At 52.8% G+C, this 18,254-nt stretch overlaps 1 protein-coding gene across 1 annotated transcript in view; it reads right to left on the bottom strand.

The window, feature by feature from the left end:
• Window positions 1-1,986, bottom strand: part of LOC140384906 (uncharacterized oxidoreductase YjmC-like) — a 108,736-nt gene extending 106,750 nt beyond the window's left edge. The window contains exon 1 of the mRNA XM_072466822.1: window positions 1,822-1,986. Within this exon, the coding sequence (XP_072322923.1) occupies window positions 1,822-1,826 (5 nt within the window). The 5' untranslated portion in view covers window positions 1,827-1,986. The remainder of the gene's footprint in view (window positions 1-1,821) is intronic.
• Between the last annotated feature and the right edge of the window lie 16,268 nt (window positions 1,987-18,254).

The following is an 18,254-nucleotide window of genomic DNA, read 5'->3' as shown; positions in this document are numbered from 1 at the left end:
TTATTTTACAAACTGCCCGTCTTTGCAAAAGGATTTGGGAGGTCCTATGGTTGTGAAAGACACTATCAAAATTGATATATTTTCTTTCTCGGGGTAATTTGGGATCAGTGCCAAAATATGCCTTGTAAACGACGCCCACATGTCAAAACCAGATTTAGAAACGCCTTATTCCATTCATTTAATAATGTACAAAAATGCCTGTTTCAGACAAAAGTTGTACTGGAACAGCTTGGCTGCAGGCAGGACTAGCTCTGGAGCACCGAACTTCAATGCTACAGCCGGAATGTTGTAAACTTCCAGAGCCTTTACCGTAACACTCAGATACTTTTTACTGTCAAGTGAAGTGAACAGGGTTGGGTGGAAATCTGTTACAAGTGGGACCTTGGGAGAAAGCCCATTGGGTTTAGTCATCCTGCACTGGTAAACATTACTTTTGCATTCTCATAATGAGCTTCAAAATGACTGTGAATGAGCTTCAATATGGCTGTGAATAGATTCCTCCTCTTGTTTGCCTGGCTTTGCACCATTGTTCTCAGCTGGATGTGATGGAACTATCGAGATTTAGTTGTGGGATTTCTTAGTTTTATCCGTAGATTACTGATTTACGTGGGCAGCACGGTAGCACTGTCGATAGCACAATTGTTTCACAGCTCCAGGGTCCCAGGTTCGATTCCAGCTTGAGCCACTGTCTGTGCGGAGTCTGCACATCCTCCCCGTGTGTGCGTGGGTTTCCTCCGGGTGCTCCGGTTTCCTCCCACAGTCCAAAGATATGCAGGTTAGGTGGATTGGCCATGATAAATTACCCTTAGTGTCCAAAATTGCCCTTAGTGTTGGGTGGGGTTACTGGGTTATTGGGATAGGGTGGACGTGTTGACCTTGGGTAGGGAGCTCTTTCCAAGAGCCGGTGCAGACTCGATGGGCCGAATGGCCTCCTTCTGCACTGTAAATTCTATGATTCTATGATTTAGATGTGTTATATGTAACTTACCGCATTTTAGAGGAATCAACAGGAAACAAACTACCAATAGGAATAAATTCTGACTCATGTGGAGTTTGCACATTCTCCCCGTGTCTGTGTGGGTTTCACCCCCACAACCCAAAAATGTGCAGGTTAGGTGGATTGGCCACGCTAAATTGCCCCTTAATTGGAAAAAAAATAATTGGGGACTCTAAATTTATTTTTTAAAAAGGAATAAATTCTGACTCAGAACTTCACATGGTCCAGCCAAGGGCGAGGAATTACAGTCGGAAAACAAGCTCATGTTTTGCAGATCTATTAAAAATTCCAAATGTTGTATGCACCTGAAATTAAAAATTATTATAAGTTCTTTGCTGTTACTTTTGCAAAGTCTTCAGAATATGACACAACAATCATAAAGTCTCACAGCACAGAAAGTGGCCATTTAGCTCATTGTTTTCTTGCTGGCTCTTTGAAAATCCCAACCCACTGCTCTCTCCCGAAAACATTGCGAACCTGCCTGCGGATCTGGAGCCAATGGCTGTTGTGGAGCAGCTCAAGCTTCGACAAATATTAAATAGAAAATGCTGGAAATGCTCAGCAGGTCAGGCAACACGCTGCAGGGGGGGGAAACGGATGTGTCTCACCACAGACGCTGTCTGGCCCACTGAGTTTCCAGCTTCTGCGCTTTAATTTAGTTTTAGAACCTGCTCACTGCGCCTTGCTTGGAAAAATTAACAATGACGCCCTTACTGCTGAGAGTTGATGAATCCCCACAGTGTCAGGAGCAGGAATTGCTTTGATCAAAATCTCAAATTTTACCTGTAGGCATTTTATCAATAACTGCAAAAGATAAAACTTACCTCATGATGATCTCTCAATTTAACGCTTGGTAAATGGAAACAGGTTTATTTTACAAACTGCCCGTCTTTGAATAAGACATTAATATCCAGTCACTAATTATCACCTTGCTGATTCCATGTGACGTGTTGCTAAGGAGACAGCCCTGCCTCACCTTGCAGGTAAAACCCATGGGTTTGTTCAACACCCAAACAGTAAGAAACCTGCCCAGCAGCCTCTACTTATTTGGCAGTGAAATGAAGCACAAGGGGCGGGATTCTCCATTTCTGAGTCTGAGGGCGGGATTCTCTGGCCGCATCTGCCCAGCGACCGGAGAACCCACCTTGGGTCAATGGAGTTCTATGCGGCCCGCCCCGTGGCCCCGTGGCGTTCTTGCAGTGGGCGGGGCAGGAGAACCCAGCCCAAAGTGTTGACGCCGACGCAGAATTCGTGGCGTTCCACGACAGCAAAACTGCCGCCGCACCCGGACTGATTCTGCTACTGTTAAGAGGCCAGCACCGGCATCACGTGGAACACAGCCAGCGCCGTGGGCAACACTGTCCAGACCGGTCAGCAGTGCCAAAAAAACTGCCCGACCTCAGGGTCTCCAGGGTGAGTAGGCAGCACTGTGATCCTGGCACTAACCCCGTACCACACACCTGTAGCCCGACCCCCCCACTTGGAGGGCGGCAGAACCCTCAACCTGCACCACATGCCATCACCCATACCGGCTACCAGCGACCCCCCCCACCCACCCACCCACCCACCAAGGAACAAGGCCGCCACAACTGCTGGGAGTGGGAGAAGACAGGACCTGCATATCTTTTTTTTGTAAAACATTTTATTAATGTATTTATAATTTTATTATGATAACAGTAAACAGAAAATAGCCGAACTCCCCCCCCCCCTTCCCCCCGTCCACCACCCCCACCGCCCCCATTTTTCTTATTGCCTGTGCTGACAGTTTTCCCCGAAGAAGTCAACAAACGGCTGCCACCTCCGGACGAACCCTCTTAAGGCGAACTTAATTTTCTCAAGTCTGAGAAACCCGGCCATATCGCTAACCCAGATCTCTGATTTCGGGGGCTTCGAGTCCCTCCACGCTAGCAATATCCATATCCGGGCTACCAAGGAGGCAATGGCCACGACATCAGCCTCTCTCGCCCCCTGGATTCCCGGATCTTCCGACACTCCAAAAATCAACATCTGTGGATTCGGCGCCACCCTTGTTTTTAGCCCCGTGGACATGACCTCTGCAAATCCCTGCCAGGATCCCCTAACCTTCGGACATCCCAAAACATAGGGACATGGTTTGCTGGCCCTCCCGCACATCTCACACACCTGTCCTCTATCCTAAAAACCCTTTACATCCGGGCCACCATCATGTGTGCCCGGTGGACTACCTTAAATTGTATCAGGCTGAGCCTGGCACATGATGAGGACGTGTTGACTCTGCTCAAAGCATCCGCCCACAGACCCACTTCTATCTCCCTGATGCACGATCAATTATGATTAAAGACGAGGTAGTATCATAACTGAAGGCTTTGATAGACTAAAACTGTTCCCCAGCAGCTTCTGGGCTGCTGGGACGGCACCGGTTCTTATACCCCGCCTGTCAGGGCGGAGCTACATACTAAACAGCCAATGGTAAACTCCTAGGTTTAACCAATGGTCTTCAGCCTCTCGGGTACTGCAATACCTGATAATACCACATTCACCCCCTGTTAAAAAAGTCCGGCGGGGGTGGTGGCCAGTGGTTACAATTGCATCTAACATGGGATGATCAGATATGGAGGCACCGTGATACCTCCTTACAGAGTTGTCGAGAATATTTACAAGCGTGGAAGATATAGACATTCAGTGTTCAGTTACAGTTACAGTTACACTGAAGCAATCAGTCGGTCGGGTGGCCTGGTCGTCCTCCTGGATCGTCTGAGCTTCGGTGGTGATTCTGGTGGGGGTCCGGGCATCTCCGGGAGCGTGGCTTCGGCCTCCATGGCAGCTTCGTCACCCCTAGACGGCGCTGGTGGGGCAAACGGTTGACACAAGAGGGGGGGTCTACAGGGTGCCTATAGGGGGCGTCAGTGGGTGGGAGGGCCTAGGCAGGAGCGGCGGGAGGACTGACCCTCCTGTGAGGTGCTGTGGAGGGGGGGGGGGCGTGGGTGGGGGTAATGGTTCGGGTGCGCGTGGGGTTCTGGCGGGCGCCAGGTCCCGAAGGGAGACTGTATCTTGCCGGCCGTCAGGGAACGCCACGTAGGCGTACTGGGGGTTAGCGTGCAGCAGGTGGACCCTCTCGACCAACAGGTCCGACTTGTGCGCCCGCACGTGCTTCCGGAGCAGGATGGGTCCGGGTGTTGCCAGCCAGGTTGGGAGCGAGGTCTGGAGGAGGACTTCCTGGGGAAGACAAGGAGATGTTCATGAGGTGTCTGGTTGGTAGTATTACAGAGCAGTGACCGAATGGCGTGGAGGTCCTCCGGGCGGACCTCTTTCCAGCGGGAGACTGGGAGATTCCTGGATCGTAGGGCCAGTAGAACGGTCTTCCAGACCGTTCTGTTCTCCCTCTCTACCTGCCCAATTCCCCGGGGGTTGTAACTGGTCGTCCTGCTTGAGGCAATGAATTGACGCAGTTCGGCGCTCATAAAGGAGGACACCCTATCACTGTGTATGCACACGGGGAAACCGAACAGTGTAAAGATACCCTGTAGGGCCTTGATGACGGTGGTTGTGGTCCTGTCGGGGCAGGGGATGGCGAATGGGAACCAGGAGCACTTGTCAATCACGTTCAGGAAGTACGTGTTACGGTTGGTGGAGGGGAGGGGGCCTTTGAAGTCCATGCTGAGGCGTTCAAAGGGACGGGAACCCTTTATCAGGTGCGCCCTCTCTTGCCGGTAGAAGTGCGGTTTGCACTCCGCACAGATTTGGCAGTCCCTGGTGACGGTCCTGACCTCCTCGATGGAGTCCGGCAGGTTGCGGGTCTTAATGAAGTGGAAAAAACGAGTGACCCCCGGGTGGCAGAGGTCCTCGTGGAGGGCTCGGAGGCGGTCCCCTTGTGCGGTGGCACATGTGCCGTGGGACAGGTCAACAGGAGGCTCGTTCAGCTTCCCGGGACAATACAAAATCTCGTAATTGTAGGTGGGGAGTTCTAATCTCCACCGCAAGATCTTGTCGTTTTTTAAAATCTTGCCCCGCTGTGCATTATCGAACATGAACGCCACCGACCGTTGGTCAGTGAGGAGAGTGAATCACCTGCCGGCCAGGTAATGCCCCCAATGTCGCACAGCTTCTACCGTGGCTTGTGCCTCTTTTTCGACCGAGGAATGGCGAATTTCGGAAACATGGAGGGTACGGGAGAAGAAGGCCATTGGTCTGCCCGCTTGGTTGAGGGTGGCGGCCAGAGCTATGTCGGACGCATCGCTCTTGACCTGGAAGTGGAGGGACTCGTCAATGGCGCGCATCGTGGCCTTTGCAATGTCTGCTTTGATGCGGCTGAAGGCCTGGCGGGCCTCCGTCGACAGGGGAAAGGTTGTGGACTGGATTAGGGGTCGGGCTTTGTCTGCGTAGTTAGGGACCCACTGGGCGTAATAACTGAAAAACCCGAGGCAGCGCTTCAGGGCCTTGGGCAGTGAGGGAGGGGGAACTCCATAAGTGGGCGCATGCGTTCAGGGTCGGGGCCTATAACTCCATTTTGCACTACGTAGCCTAGAATGGCTAGACGGTCGGTGTTAAATACGCATTTATCCTTATTAAACGTTAAGTTAAGCATTTTCACGGTGTGGAGAAATTTTTGGAGGTTGGTGTCGTGGTCCTGCTGGTCATGGCCACAGATGGTGACGTTATAAGGACACGGGAACGTTGCGCGTAAGCCGTACCGGTCAACCATTCGGTCCATCTCGTGTTGGAAGACCGAGACCCCGTCAGTGACACCAAAGGGAACCCTTAAAAAATGATAGAGCCGCCATCTGCTTCGAAGGCAGTGTATTTGCGGTCACTAGTACGGAGGGGTAGCTGATGGTAGGCGGACTTGAGATCCACCGTGGAGAAGACCTTATATTGCGCGATCCTGTTCACCAGGTCAGCTATACGGGGGAGAGGGTACGCATCCAGCTGCGTAAACCTGTTGATGGTCTAACTGTAGTCAATGACCATCCTATGTTTCTCCCCGGTCTTTACCACCACTACTTGAGCTCTCCAGGGACTGTTGCTAGCTTCAATGACCCCTTCCCTCAGTATTCTTTGGACCTCTGATCTGATGAAGGTCCGGTCCTGGGCACTGTACCGTCTGCTCCTGGTGGCGACGGGTTTGCAATCCGGGGTGAGGTTCGCAAACAGGGAAGGCGGGTCGACCTTAAGGGTCGCGAGGCCGCAGACAGTAAGGGGGGGTATAGGGCCTCCGAATTTGAAGGTAGGCTTTGCAAGTTACATTGGAAGTCCAACCCCATGAGTGTAGCCGCGCAGAGGTGCGGCAGGACATAAAGGCGGAACTTGTTGAATTTCCTGCCTTGGACAGTGAGGTTTGCTAGGCAGAACCCCTTTATCTCCACCGAGTGTGACCCGGAGGCCAGGGAGATTCTTTGGTTTACAGGGTGGGTAACAAGGGAACAGCGCCTCACCGTGTCGTGGTGTATAAAGCCTTCCGTTCTCCAAGAGTCAATCAGGCAGGACGTCTCGTGGCCATTGATGAAGACCGTCGTCGTTGCTGTTGCGAGTGTCCGAGGTCGATTTTGGTCCAGAGTCCCCGAGGCCAGATGAAGTAGTTGCGGGTTTTTATCGGGCAGTGTGTAGTCGGCCGTGCTGGGGGCCTGGGGCCCCATCCAAAGTGGTGTCTCCCATGGGTTGCACAGGGTGGTCGGGGATGGACAAAATGGCGGCGGGGATGGACAAAATGGCAGTGCCCATCCGTCCAGCGTGGTGTCCGAGGGGCAAGATGGCCGCGCCCGTGGGTCGCACGTGGCCCTAGGATGGGGGGGTGGCGGTGAGTGCTGGCCGCCTGGGGCCCGAAGGGAAGGTTGCCGTGGCGGTCCGGAGTCGCTGGAGACCGCGACCACGGCTTGTGCCTGGCAAACCCCCACAAAATGGCCCTTCTTGCCGCACCCTTTGCATGTGGAGGTGCGGGACGGGCAGCGCTAGCGGGCGTGCTTCGCATGCCCGCAGAAGAAACAGCGGGGCCCGACGGAGTTAGCGGGCCGTCTTTCAGCGCAGGCCTGCGGGGACACGGGGAAGGTCTATGGGGCTGCCGCAGCGGGATGCCACGCAGTCCAGGGGGCCGCCGCGCGGTCGCGCACATAGGATTGCGCGTTTCTGGAGGCAACGTCCATGGACCCTGCCAGGGCCCGTTCCTCTCTAAGTCCCAGGGTGTCTTTTTCTAAGAGTCTTTGGCGGATCTCTGAGGAGCTCATACCTGCTACGAAAGCATCCCGGATTCGGAGTTCCGTGTGCTCGCTCCCCGAAACTTGCGGGCAGCCACAGTTTCTGCCCAGCACCAGTAGCGCACGGTAGAACTCCTCCAACGATTCCCCGGGGCTTTGCCGTCTAGTGGCAAGCAAGTGACGTGCGTAGACCTGATTTACTGGGCGGATATAATGTCTTTTTAACAGTTCGATCACAGCATCGAAGTCCTCCGCTTCCTCGATGAGGGTGTAGATCCCAGGGCTTACCCTTGAGTGCAGGAGATGCAGTTTCTGTTCTCCTGAGGGTGTGCCTCCGGCTGTCTCGAGGTAGCCTTTAAAGCATGCTAGCCAGTGCTTAAATATCGCCGCCGAGTTCTCCGCGTGGGGGCTGAGTTGAAGACACTCCGGCTTGATTTGGAGATCCATCCTTTCAGCTTAAGTGTGGTCTATTAAATTGATGCACGATCAATTACGATTAAAGACGAGGTTGTATCATAACTGAAGGCTTTAATAGACTAGAACTGTTCCCCAGCAGCTTCGGTATAGAATGAGGGCTGCTGGGATGGCACCGGTTCTTATACCCCGCCTGTCAGGGCGGAGCTACATACCAAACAGCCAATGGTAAATCCTAGGTTTAACCAATGGTCTTCAGCCTCTCGGGTACTGCAATACCTGATAATACCACACTCCCCCACCCCAGTTCATCTTCCCATTTGCACTTTCGCTCCTCTATCTGAGTTACCTCCGACTCCATGAGTTCTTTATAAATATCCAAGACCTTCCCCTCCCCCACCCCTGTTCTAGAAACTACCCTGTCCTGTATCCAGTAGGAGCGGAAAGGTCCCGTGTCTGCAGAATCTAAACCCATTCCCTATCGGCAATTCAAATTTCTCCTCTAAATCCTAACAGGGAAAGCTCCCATCTATGAATAAATCTCCCATCCTCTCGATCCCTGCTCTCTGCCAACTCTGAAACCCCCCATCTAGTCTCCCAGGAACAAACCAGGGCAGCACGGTAGCTCAAGTGATTAGCACTGTGGCTTCAGAGCGCCAGGGTCCCAGGTTCGATTCCCCGCTGGGTCACTGTCAGTGCAGAGTCTGCACGTTCTACCCGTGTCTGCATGGGTTTCCTCCGGGTGCTCCGGTTTCCTCCCACAGTCCAAAGACGGGCAGGTTAGGTTGATTGACCATGCTAAATTGCCCTTAGTGTCCAAAAAGGTTAGGACGGGTAATTGGAGGGGGATAGGGTTGAAGTGAGGGCTTAAGTGGGTCGGCGTAGACTCGATGGGCTGAATGGCCTCCTTCTGCACTGTATGTTCTATGTACTATGTACCGATGATTGTTACATATTGGAGCCCACACCGATGCTCCCTCCACTCTCATGTGCTTCCTCCACCGACTTTCAGGTCCGCTACTACTACCGGGCTTGTGGAGTATCGGGCCAGCGAGAACAGCAGAGGTGCTGTTATCAATGCTCCCAGACTTGTGTCCTTACACGATGCCGTCTCTACTCGCTCCCACACCGACCCCCCCCACTACCCACTTCCTAATCATGGCTATGTTTGCCGCCCAGTAATAGTTGCTAAAGTTCGGCAGTGCCAACTCACACTCCCCCCGACTAGGCTCCAGCAGCAATTTTGTCACTCGCGGGATTTTACCTGCCCAGACAAAACCAGAAATCACCATATTTACCTGCTTAAAAAAGGCCTTTGGGATAAAGCTGGGAGGCCCTGCAAAACAAACAGAAATCTCGGGAAGACCGTCATTTTCACGGTGTATACCCCTCCCTGCCAGTGACAGCGGGAGCGTGTCCCACCTTCGAAAGTCCTCCTTCATTTGTTCCACTAGCCGGGTCAAATTTAGTTTATGTAACAGCTCCCATTCCCGTGCCACCTGGATTCCCAAATAACGGAAGCTCCCTCCCACCACTCTGAACGGCAGCTCTCCCAATCTCCTCTCCTGCCCCCTTGCCTGGATCGCAAACATCTCACTTTTCCCCATATCCAATTTGTACCCCAAAAACCGGCCAAATTCCCCTAAGATCCGCATAATCTCCCCCATCCCTCCTAACGGGTCGGAGATATACAGGAGCAGGTCGTCAGCGCATAGCGAGACTCTGTGTTCTACCCCCTCCCGGACCAACCCCTTCCAGTCCCTTGGTGCTCTCAGCGCAATCGGCAGTGGCTCTATGGCCAAAGCAAACAGCACCGGGGAGAGGGAACATCCTTGCCTTGTCCCTCGGTGCAGTTTGAAATAGCCCGCCGTCAGCCGATTCGTTCGTACACTTGCCACCGGTGCCTGGTACAACAACTGAACCCAATCAATGGAGCCCCGCCCAAACCCGAACCACCCTAACACCTCCCACAGCTAGTTCCACTATACCCGGTCGAAGGCTTTTTCTGCATCCATCGTGACCACTACCTCCACCTCCCTTCCCTCTGAGGGCATCATGATCACATTTATGAGCTTTCTAACATTGGCAGGTTGGCTGCCTGCTATAAACAAACTCCATCTGGTCTTCCCCTATCACCGCTGGGACACAATCTTCTATCCGTGAGGCCAAGATTTTAGCCAACAGTTTGGCATCGACATTCAATAGGGAGATTGGCCTGTACGACCCGCAAACCTCTGGGTCCTTCTCCCGCTTCAGGTTCAGTGAGATTGAGGCCTGTGACATTGTTGGGGGAAGAACACCCCGCTCCCTTGCCTCATTAAATGTCCTCACCAGCAGCGCGCCCAGCATCTCAGAGAACCTTTTGTAAAATTCCACTGGGTATCCGTCCAGTCCCGGGGCCTTACCCGACTGCATGGCCTCCAGCTGCTCTGCTATTTCTTCAATCCCGATCGGGGCTTCCAACCCCTCCACCAACCCACCCTCCACGTTCGAAAACTTCACCTCTCCCAAAAACTGCCTCATCCCCATCACCCCAGCTGGGGGTTCCGACTCATATAGCCGACTATAAAACTCCTTAAACACCCTGTCACCCCTGCTGGGTCCAAGACCGTATTCCCTCCTCTGTCCTTCACTCTTCCTATCTCCCTGGCTGCCTCCCTCTTCCTTAGCTAGTGTGCAAGCATCCTACTGGCCTTCTCTCCATACTCATGTATCGTCCCCTCGCCTTCCTCAACTGCTCCACCGCCTTCCCTGTAGACAACAGACCAAACTCTGTCTGCTGCTCCTTCAATAGCCCTGCCTCCGGGATCTCCGAATATTTCCTATATACCTGGAAAATTTCCCCAACCAACCTATCTATCTCTGCTCGCTCCACCTTCTCCCTGTGGGCCCGTATCGATATTAGCTCCCCCCTAATCACTGCCTTCAGCGCTTCCCAAACCGTTGCTGCCGAGACTTCCCACGTGTCATTTATTTCCAGATAGTTCTGGATGGACACTGTAATAATCCACAGGAGGCAGGGGTTCCGTCACCACACCAGTATTTATTTGCAATAACTTATATACAAGAGCAGCTCCAAACAGTGCTGCTAGCATTCCAGTCAACTTAAGACTGCCTCACAAAGCCTACACAGGTGCTTATATGGGGCTCCTCAATGAGCTATCATTGAGGGAGCTCATACTCCAATTGGCCAACCAATAATGCCAATTGGAGGTCATTACAGACTCCCTCACATGCCCGCACACCCCCTCATCCGCTAACAGTCCTATGTCCAATCGCGATTGCGGGCGCTGACCAACCCGCCAGCAAAGCCCTGTTCAAGATAAAAAAATTGATCCGGGAGTATACCTTGTGCACATGGGAACAGGAAGAAAACTCCTTCGCTCTTGGCCGTCTGAACCTCGATGGGTCTACCCCCCATCTGCTCCATGAACCCCTTTAGTTCCTTCACCACTGCTGGCATCCTCCCTGTCTTTGACCTCAACTGGTCCTACCTTGGATCAATGACCGTATTAAAGTCCCCCCCGCCCCCCCCATAATCAGCTTATGTGAGTCCAGGTCCGGGATCTTCCATAACACCCGTCTCATAAACTCCGCAACGTCCCAGTATGGTGCATAAATATTCACAAACACCACTGGCATCCCCTCCAGCTTCCTGCTCACCATGATATACCTACCCCTCGCATCTGCAACTATATTCCCTGTTTCAAATGACACCCGCTTATTGATCAGGATCGCGACCCACCCCCAGTCTTAGAATCCAACCCCGAGTGAAATACTTGCCCGACCCACCCCTTCCTCAATCTGGTCTGACTCAGGTGTGTCACCTGCAGCATTGCCACGTCCGCCTTCAATCCCCTCAAACACGCAAACACAGGAGCCCTTTTAACCGGCCCATTCAGCCCTCGAACGTTCCATGTGATCAGCCTGGTCGGGAGCCCCCCCTGTGCCAATCAACCATCACCCTTCTTAGGCCATTTTTCAGCTCGCGTCCCACGCCTCCGCGGACCACCCTCGAGACCCCCACCATCCTCAACCTCCCATTTGTCTCCCAATAACAATCCCTCCCCTGTCAGCAGAGCAATTTCCCCCCTGCCCACCCCCCCTATTAACAGCACAACAACCCCAACCCCCCTCAACAAACTTATCACCTGCTCGCCCCCCCCCCGCTGCGCTTCTCTGAGATAGCCTGCCCAGCTAGCCTGCTAGCCCCTGCCCATGGCGCCAAACATCCTACCCACTATTGTTCTCCCTCCCACCCCCCGCTCGAACATACATATTCAAAACAACACAGTCCCCAACAAACACACAGAAGAAAATACCCACCCCCATCCCCCCACAAGAACAAAGTTGACTTACAGAACTGAGCAACGGCCCAAACATTGATACAGAAAGCACTTCATGTTCAGTTCAAAACGAAAATAACTTTTACAGAATCGATACAGCATTACCCACCCCCAGAGTTCAGTGTCTTCAGTCGCCTGCCAACCGTTTATCTTTAACAAAATCCATCGCCTCACCCGGCGATCCAAAATAATGCTCCTGGCCCTCATAGGTGACCCACAAACGAGCTGGATGTAGCATTCCAAACTTCACCCCCTTCTTCAAGAGGACCAATTTTACTCTATTAAATCCCGCTCTCCTTTTGTCCAGTTCCGCACAGCAGCTCGCTGTTTTCCCATTTGCAGCTCCATGTCTGCTTGGTCCACCGCAAAATCTGTTCCTTATCCAGGAACTGGTGCATTCGCACCACCATCGCCCTCGGCGGCTCATTCACACGCGGCTTCCTCGCAAACACTCTATGCGTCCACTTCCAAGGGTCGAGCAAATGCCCCATCATCGATTAACTTTTCAAGCATACTTGCCACATATGCCCAAGTGTCCGATCTCTCGCTGCCCTCCGGGAGGCCGACGGTCCCCAAGTTCTGGCTCCAGGACCTATTCTCCAGGTTCTCCACCTTCTCCTGCAGCCTTTTCTGGTGGTCCCTCATCAACCCTACCTCCACCTCCAGCGGGGCTAGCTGGTCTTCATGCTTAGCCACCTTCTCTTCCACCTTCTGGATCGCCAGTCCGTGGGCTTCTCGACCCTGTTCCATCCGATCGATCGATGCCTTGATCGGGTCTAAACCTTCCTTCTTTTGCTTGGCGAAACTCTCCAAATGAATTTCACCAACTGTACCGTTGAACACTGGGCCGCCAAGCCAGGATCCTGCACCTCCGCCATGCTTTCCTGTGCTGTAGGTTCTGCACGCGCCTTCTTTGCTTGGCTATTTCTTCTTATAAGACCACTTCTGGTCCACGTCTCCATATACTGGTGGGGATTCCTTCTCACTGTCTCACCCGCCACCAATTTTTCCAATAAAATTCCAAAAAAGTCGGGAGAAAAGGTCCAAAAAGTCCGTCACGAGCAGGAGCTACCAAATACGTGCCCTCCTACTCCATGGCCGCCACCGGAAATCTCAGACCTGCATAACTAACCATGCCAGAGCAGAGAGCCCTGTATATGGTCGGCAGCCCGGAGGAAAGGGAAGTCGCCGAAGTGGAGTTCGGCCGCGGGCGAGGAAGTGAGGCCCCGCTCATCTGCGTTTCCCTTGACACGTGTATCAACCCCCACCCCAACACCACCTTCACCCCCACATCATCCCGCCTCCACCCACATGCTCACCCCCACCACTCCCTGGCTTGTGGTCTACTCATGCGTTTCGTCTTGTGTCTTTCTTGCAGGATCTGTTGGAGATGGGGCGGGCTCATCTGGTGCCCTGCGCTCCCAGTGAGCCGAGCAGCAACGAGAGCAGCTCGGATGGCAGCCCTCCGCCCAAGACTCAGGAGATCCTGGAGCCAGAGTCATAGGATGACCCAGATTTCCCGTCACAGCTGTCCCCAATACCCTCCCCCATCCCAGAGACACTCACCTCGGTTAAAGCTCCTGGGACACTATCTGGTGCGCACCACACAGTAATAATAATAATAATAATAATCCCTATTGTCACAAGTAGGCTTATGTTAACGCTGCAATGAAAGTACTGTGAAAAGTCTCTAGTCGTCACATTCCGGTACCCGTTCGGGTACACAGAGGGAATATTCAGAATGTCCAATTCATCTAACAGCATGTCTTTCGGGACTTGTAGGAGGAAACCGGAGCACCCGGAGGAAGCCCACGCAGACACAGGGAGAATGTGCAGACCCCACACAGACAGTGACCCAAGCAGGAATTGAACCTGGGACCCTGGGGCTGTGAAGTACCAGTGCTAACCACTGTGCTACCATGCTGCTCAGTTGACCCGATACAGCAGGTGGAGGTAGGAGCACCCGAGGGGGTGGTCAGTCGGAGTGCAGGCCGAACCCAGGGACTAGCTGCCATCCAGATGGGTTTCAGGCTTCTGGAACGGACAGTCTCATCTCTCGTGGAGATGCAGTCGCAGAGCCAGGGACCAAATGAGGGGTTGTTGGCGAGCACCCAGCACCTGCAGGTGCAGTTGGAGGAGTCCAACCACGTGCAAGAGCAGGAGGTGGTGCTGACCATGCGTGCCACTCAGGCCAACACTGCACGGGTGGCGTCCGCGGTTGAGGTATTGGGAGCGACGGTTTTGGCTCTGGATCAGCGTTTCCTGAGAGCCTGGGGCATTCTGTGCAGGCACTGGCCGAGGCCCAGGACAGGGTTGCTGCCTCACAGGCAACCATGTGCCAGGGCCACCTGGACATTGCAGCAGCGCTCCTGAGCATGGCCCAGCCACAGCAGGCCATGGCTGGGAATGACGGCAGCGTTGCCCAGGTGCGGGTCGACGTATCGCAGACACAGAGGGAGGTGGCCAGTCCTAGAGGGCGATGGCGCAGTCACTGGCTGATGTGACACAAATGCAGATGGTGGTGGCACAGTCACAGCGTGATGTGGCACAGTCCTAGATGGAGATGGTCTACTCCCTGAGCTCCATGGCCACGAGCATGCGGACCCTGGCCGAGACCAGGGCGGGCCTCCAGGACTGGAAGCGTCAGGTGATGGGGAGCTCCAGGGGATAGCTCTGCTCACACCCCCATCTCATCGGGCGCTCTGAGGGAGGAGGAGGTGATGGGGCCCATGGTGGTGACTCCTGCAGGGGAGGTGCCAGAATACGGCAGCGCCTTAGACGACCCCCCCTGTCCTGTCCCTGGTCCATCCGGTGGGCAGCGGGCAGAACAGGGCGGCACCACGTCCTCTGGGGTACCTGAGCATCAGCTGGGCCCATCCAGATCCAGTCACCCCAGAAGACACTTGCCAACGGGGACCCAGGTCGCAGGGCGGGAATCACAGCAGGCCACCTCCACTCCTGCTGTACCGTCTCGGGACCCACCTAGACGTAAAGTTACAGCTCATAAGGCCAGAAAGTCAGACACCAGTTAAGTTGGCACGGGTGCAGGGCACAGTTTAGTTATAGGGGCTAGAGCATGTGTATATATTTGTGCACATTAAACACCTGTTACCACTGTTACAACCTGCCTCGGTGCTCTGTCAGATAGGTGAGAGGGGTGGGCTGATATGGGCTGGCCAGAGAAGGGGTGAGGGAAGGGAATGGCGAACGTTGTGAGTGGCTCGTGCTCCCCCCCCTCCACCCTCCATACGTCCCTACCACCGTCACCCCAGGGATCCCATGGGATGGTGTGATGGAATGGCCAGCTCGCATGCAGGGATACCCAGGTGGACGGTAGAAAGTGCTACCATGGGCAAGAGTCAGACGTTGTCATAGGAAGCAGAGCACCAGAGCTCATTGCAGAGCGGGTTATCATCGTCCTCCATCCCATGGACCATACCTGCTGTTACTGTCAACCCAGGGACCCCACCTCCTAGTGCGACAGATATGTATCACAAAGGGGGTTGCAGGCGTTGGGGGGGGCGGGGGATTTGGCTGGTGAGGGGGTGTGGAAGTGGGATGTGGTGTCTTTGTCCCTGGCCAGTTTTTCCTCCCATCACCTGGAGTCGATCACAACGTCCCATGTGCGTTGGAACTGGCGCACACGTTGTGCAGCCTCCCTTGCCTGCCTCGGCCTCATGTCTTGTCCATGCTCACCCTCCCCTGCATCCTCCTCGTCAGACAAGGCCTGGTGTTCCTACTCCTCCTCCAGCACATCACCCCTCTACTGCTCCAGCTCATACAGCCGCAGGGCATACCCCAGGACTGTGACGACTAGCAGGAAGGCCACCATTGCTGGTTGAATTCCAATATCCATTGTCTGCAGTGGGTGAAATGTCGACATGTTAGCATGGTGCATACCCCCATGCCCAAACAGGTCCAACGGGCTACACGATGGTCCTGGTTGGCACTGTGGACTCTGCCCCATCATGTTTTCCCCCATCCCCCACCCCCAATCCCCACACCCCTGGCCCCGTCAGTGAGCACAGCCTGGTACAGACAGTGAGGGCCTCTGGCCCTGGCATCTGTCCCTGATGCCAGGGGGTACCGTCAGTTGGCACTGTCCTTGTACGCTCCGTGGCCCCTGCCCGGCGCCCCCATAGGGGCTACTGTGGGCATTGCCCTGGGTGGGCCGCCGGCGTGTGGTGGGTGGGTGGGGAGGTGCTATGGTGGAGGGTGGGGGTGGTAGTCTTGTACTGGACCTGCATAGAGGCAAGCAAGGAGACAGCTTCCCGCTTGGACCTTATAATGTATATATGTCTATAGTTACAAATAGTTCCTAAACACTTAGTGTTGAACTAATCACAAGAGTCTTTTTGTGAGATCTACTGAACTACTACATTGCAAAGCATGGTGGTAACTATCAGAAAACCCAGAACCTCACAGGAGCTGGAGAAGAAATATACAAACGTATATACAAAAGGAACAGGATTCTGACCTGAAAGAAAGCACCAGAAATTCAAGAGCAGAAGAGAAAATCTCTAAAGCAGGATTGGAAGCAGAAATAAAACTCCACACTGCAGCAGAAGACTCCATAGAACACTAGAAGTTCAGCTTCAATACCCAAAGAATGCAAAAGATCAAGCAGAAGTGAGCTAAAAACTTAAATTCTTGGTCAGAACGAATTTAAACAAGTTTCAAAATTGGCTTTTTAAAATGCACTGTGAACAACCTGAGTTCTGAGTCAGTGCCTGAACATGCCAATTCAGGATGAGCTCACTATTCTAGGAAAAAATATTCGACAGTTGAATAAACAGCGAAAGCCGGGAATCACAGTTTCATGGCCCGAAAGTTCTTAGATACTGCGGGGAAGACACAAAGAAAAGTTTGATTCAGGCAGTCGCTGTTGAAAATTTAAAACTGTTTAAGTTTTTCGGGGTAGAGGACAGGTGTGCGAGATACGCGGGAAGCCCAGCAAATCATGTCCACATGTTTTGGGCATGCCCGTAGCTTAGAGAGTTTTGGCAGGGTTTTGCTAAGGCAATGTTCACGGTACTAAAAACACGGGTGGTGCCGAGTCCGCCGGTGGCGATCTTTGGAGTGTCGGAAGAGCCGGGAGTTCAGCGGGTGAAAGAGGCCGACGTCTTGGCCTTTGCCTCCCTGGTAGCCCGGAGACAGATCTTGTTAATGTGAAGGGACTCGAAGCCCCGAGTGTAGAGACCTGGGCTAGTGACATGGCTGGGTTTCTCAGTCTCGAAGATAACGTTCGCCTTAAGAGGGTCAATGGTTGTGTTCACCCGGAGGTGGCAGCCGTTCGTCGACTTTCTCAGAGAAAATTAAAATGTCAGCAGAACAGAATTCCGGGGGGGGCGGTCGGGACTAACATTATTTGTTATATAAATGTGGAAGAACAGAGTGACATGACTGCTAATTAATTTCAGCAGCGAACAAAATATATTTATTAAATATTTAATAATGATACAATACACTTTTACTCCCCCCTTAGCTGAACCATTGGACATAGGTTTTTGGATTAATACAAATTACAAAATACATCTTAATCTCATTAACCCAAAGTTCCTTTTAGCACACAATGTGACTGTGGTCAAATACCCTCCACTCTGAACCCCAAGCGAATGTTTGTTGATGTTTCCTCAGAATTCATAGAATCAAAGGATGTACGGTGTAGAAGGAGGCCATTCAGCCCATCGAGTCTACACCAGCCCTTGGAAAGAGCACCCTACTTAAGCCCACACCTCGGCCCTAATCCCATAACCCAATAACTGCACCTAACCTTTTTGGACACTAAGGACAATTTAGCATGGCCAATCCACCTAACCTGCTCATCTTTGGCCTGTGGAAGGAAACCGGAGCACCTAGAGGAAACCCACGCAGACATGGGAGAATGTGCAGACTCTGAACAGGCAGTGACCCAAGCCGGGAATCGAACCCAGGTCCCTGGCGCTGTGAAACAACAGTTTACACAAACTCCAAGATCCAGCCACTGATTTTCATAGTTATTTAAATTCACATTCCACAAGCTGTGGTAAAATCTCACAAACCTGAAAATCTGTTCAGATACCATTTTCACATCTCAGCCTTCTTCTTAGCTCTATTATCTTTACTGTACAGGGCTCTGTTCTAGTATGTTTAACCTCAGACTTCTTGGAAACTTCTCTTCATTTCTCTTGTTTCATCCCTTCCATTGATAACTCTTACTAATACGTTTTCCTTCATAAACCTTCCTGGAATACAAATAGTATCATTGACCACCATCATTGATTGATTTGCCTCTGTATCTTTCAAAATTTTAATCTATTTACTTATTTTGTTTGTTAAAAAAACAACTAT

The sequence above is a fragment of the Scyliorhinus torazame genome, chromosome 10 (genome assembly GCF_047496885.1).
Source record: "Scyliorhinus torazame isolate Kashiwa2021f chromosome 10, sScyTor2.1, whole genome shotgun sequence".
Lineage (NCBI taxonomy): Eukaryota > Metazoa > Chordata > Chondrichthyes > Carcharhiniformes > Scyliorhinidae > Scyliorhinus > Scyliorhinus torazame.
Note: the sequence above shows the minus strand (reverse complement) of the source record. Positions and strands in the feature narration are given on the sequence as shown.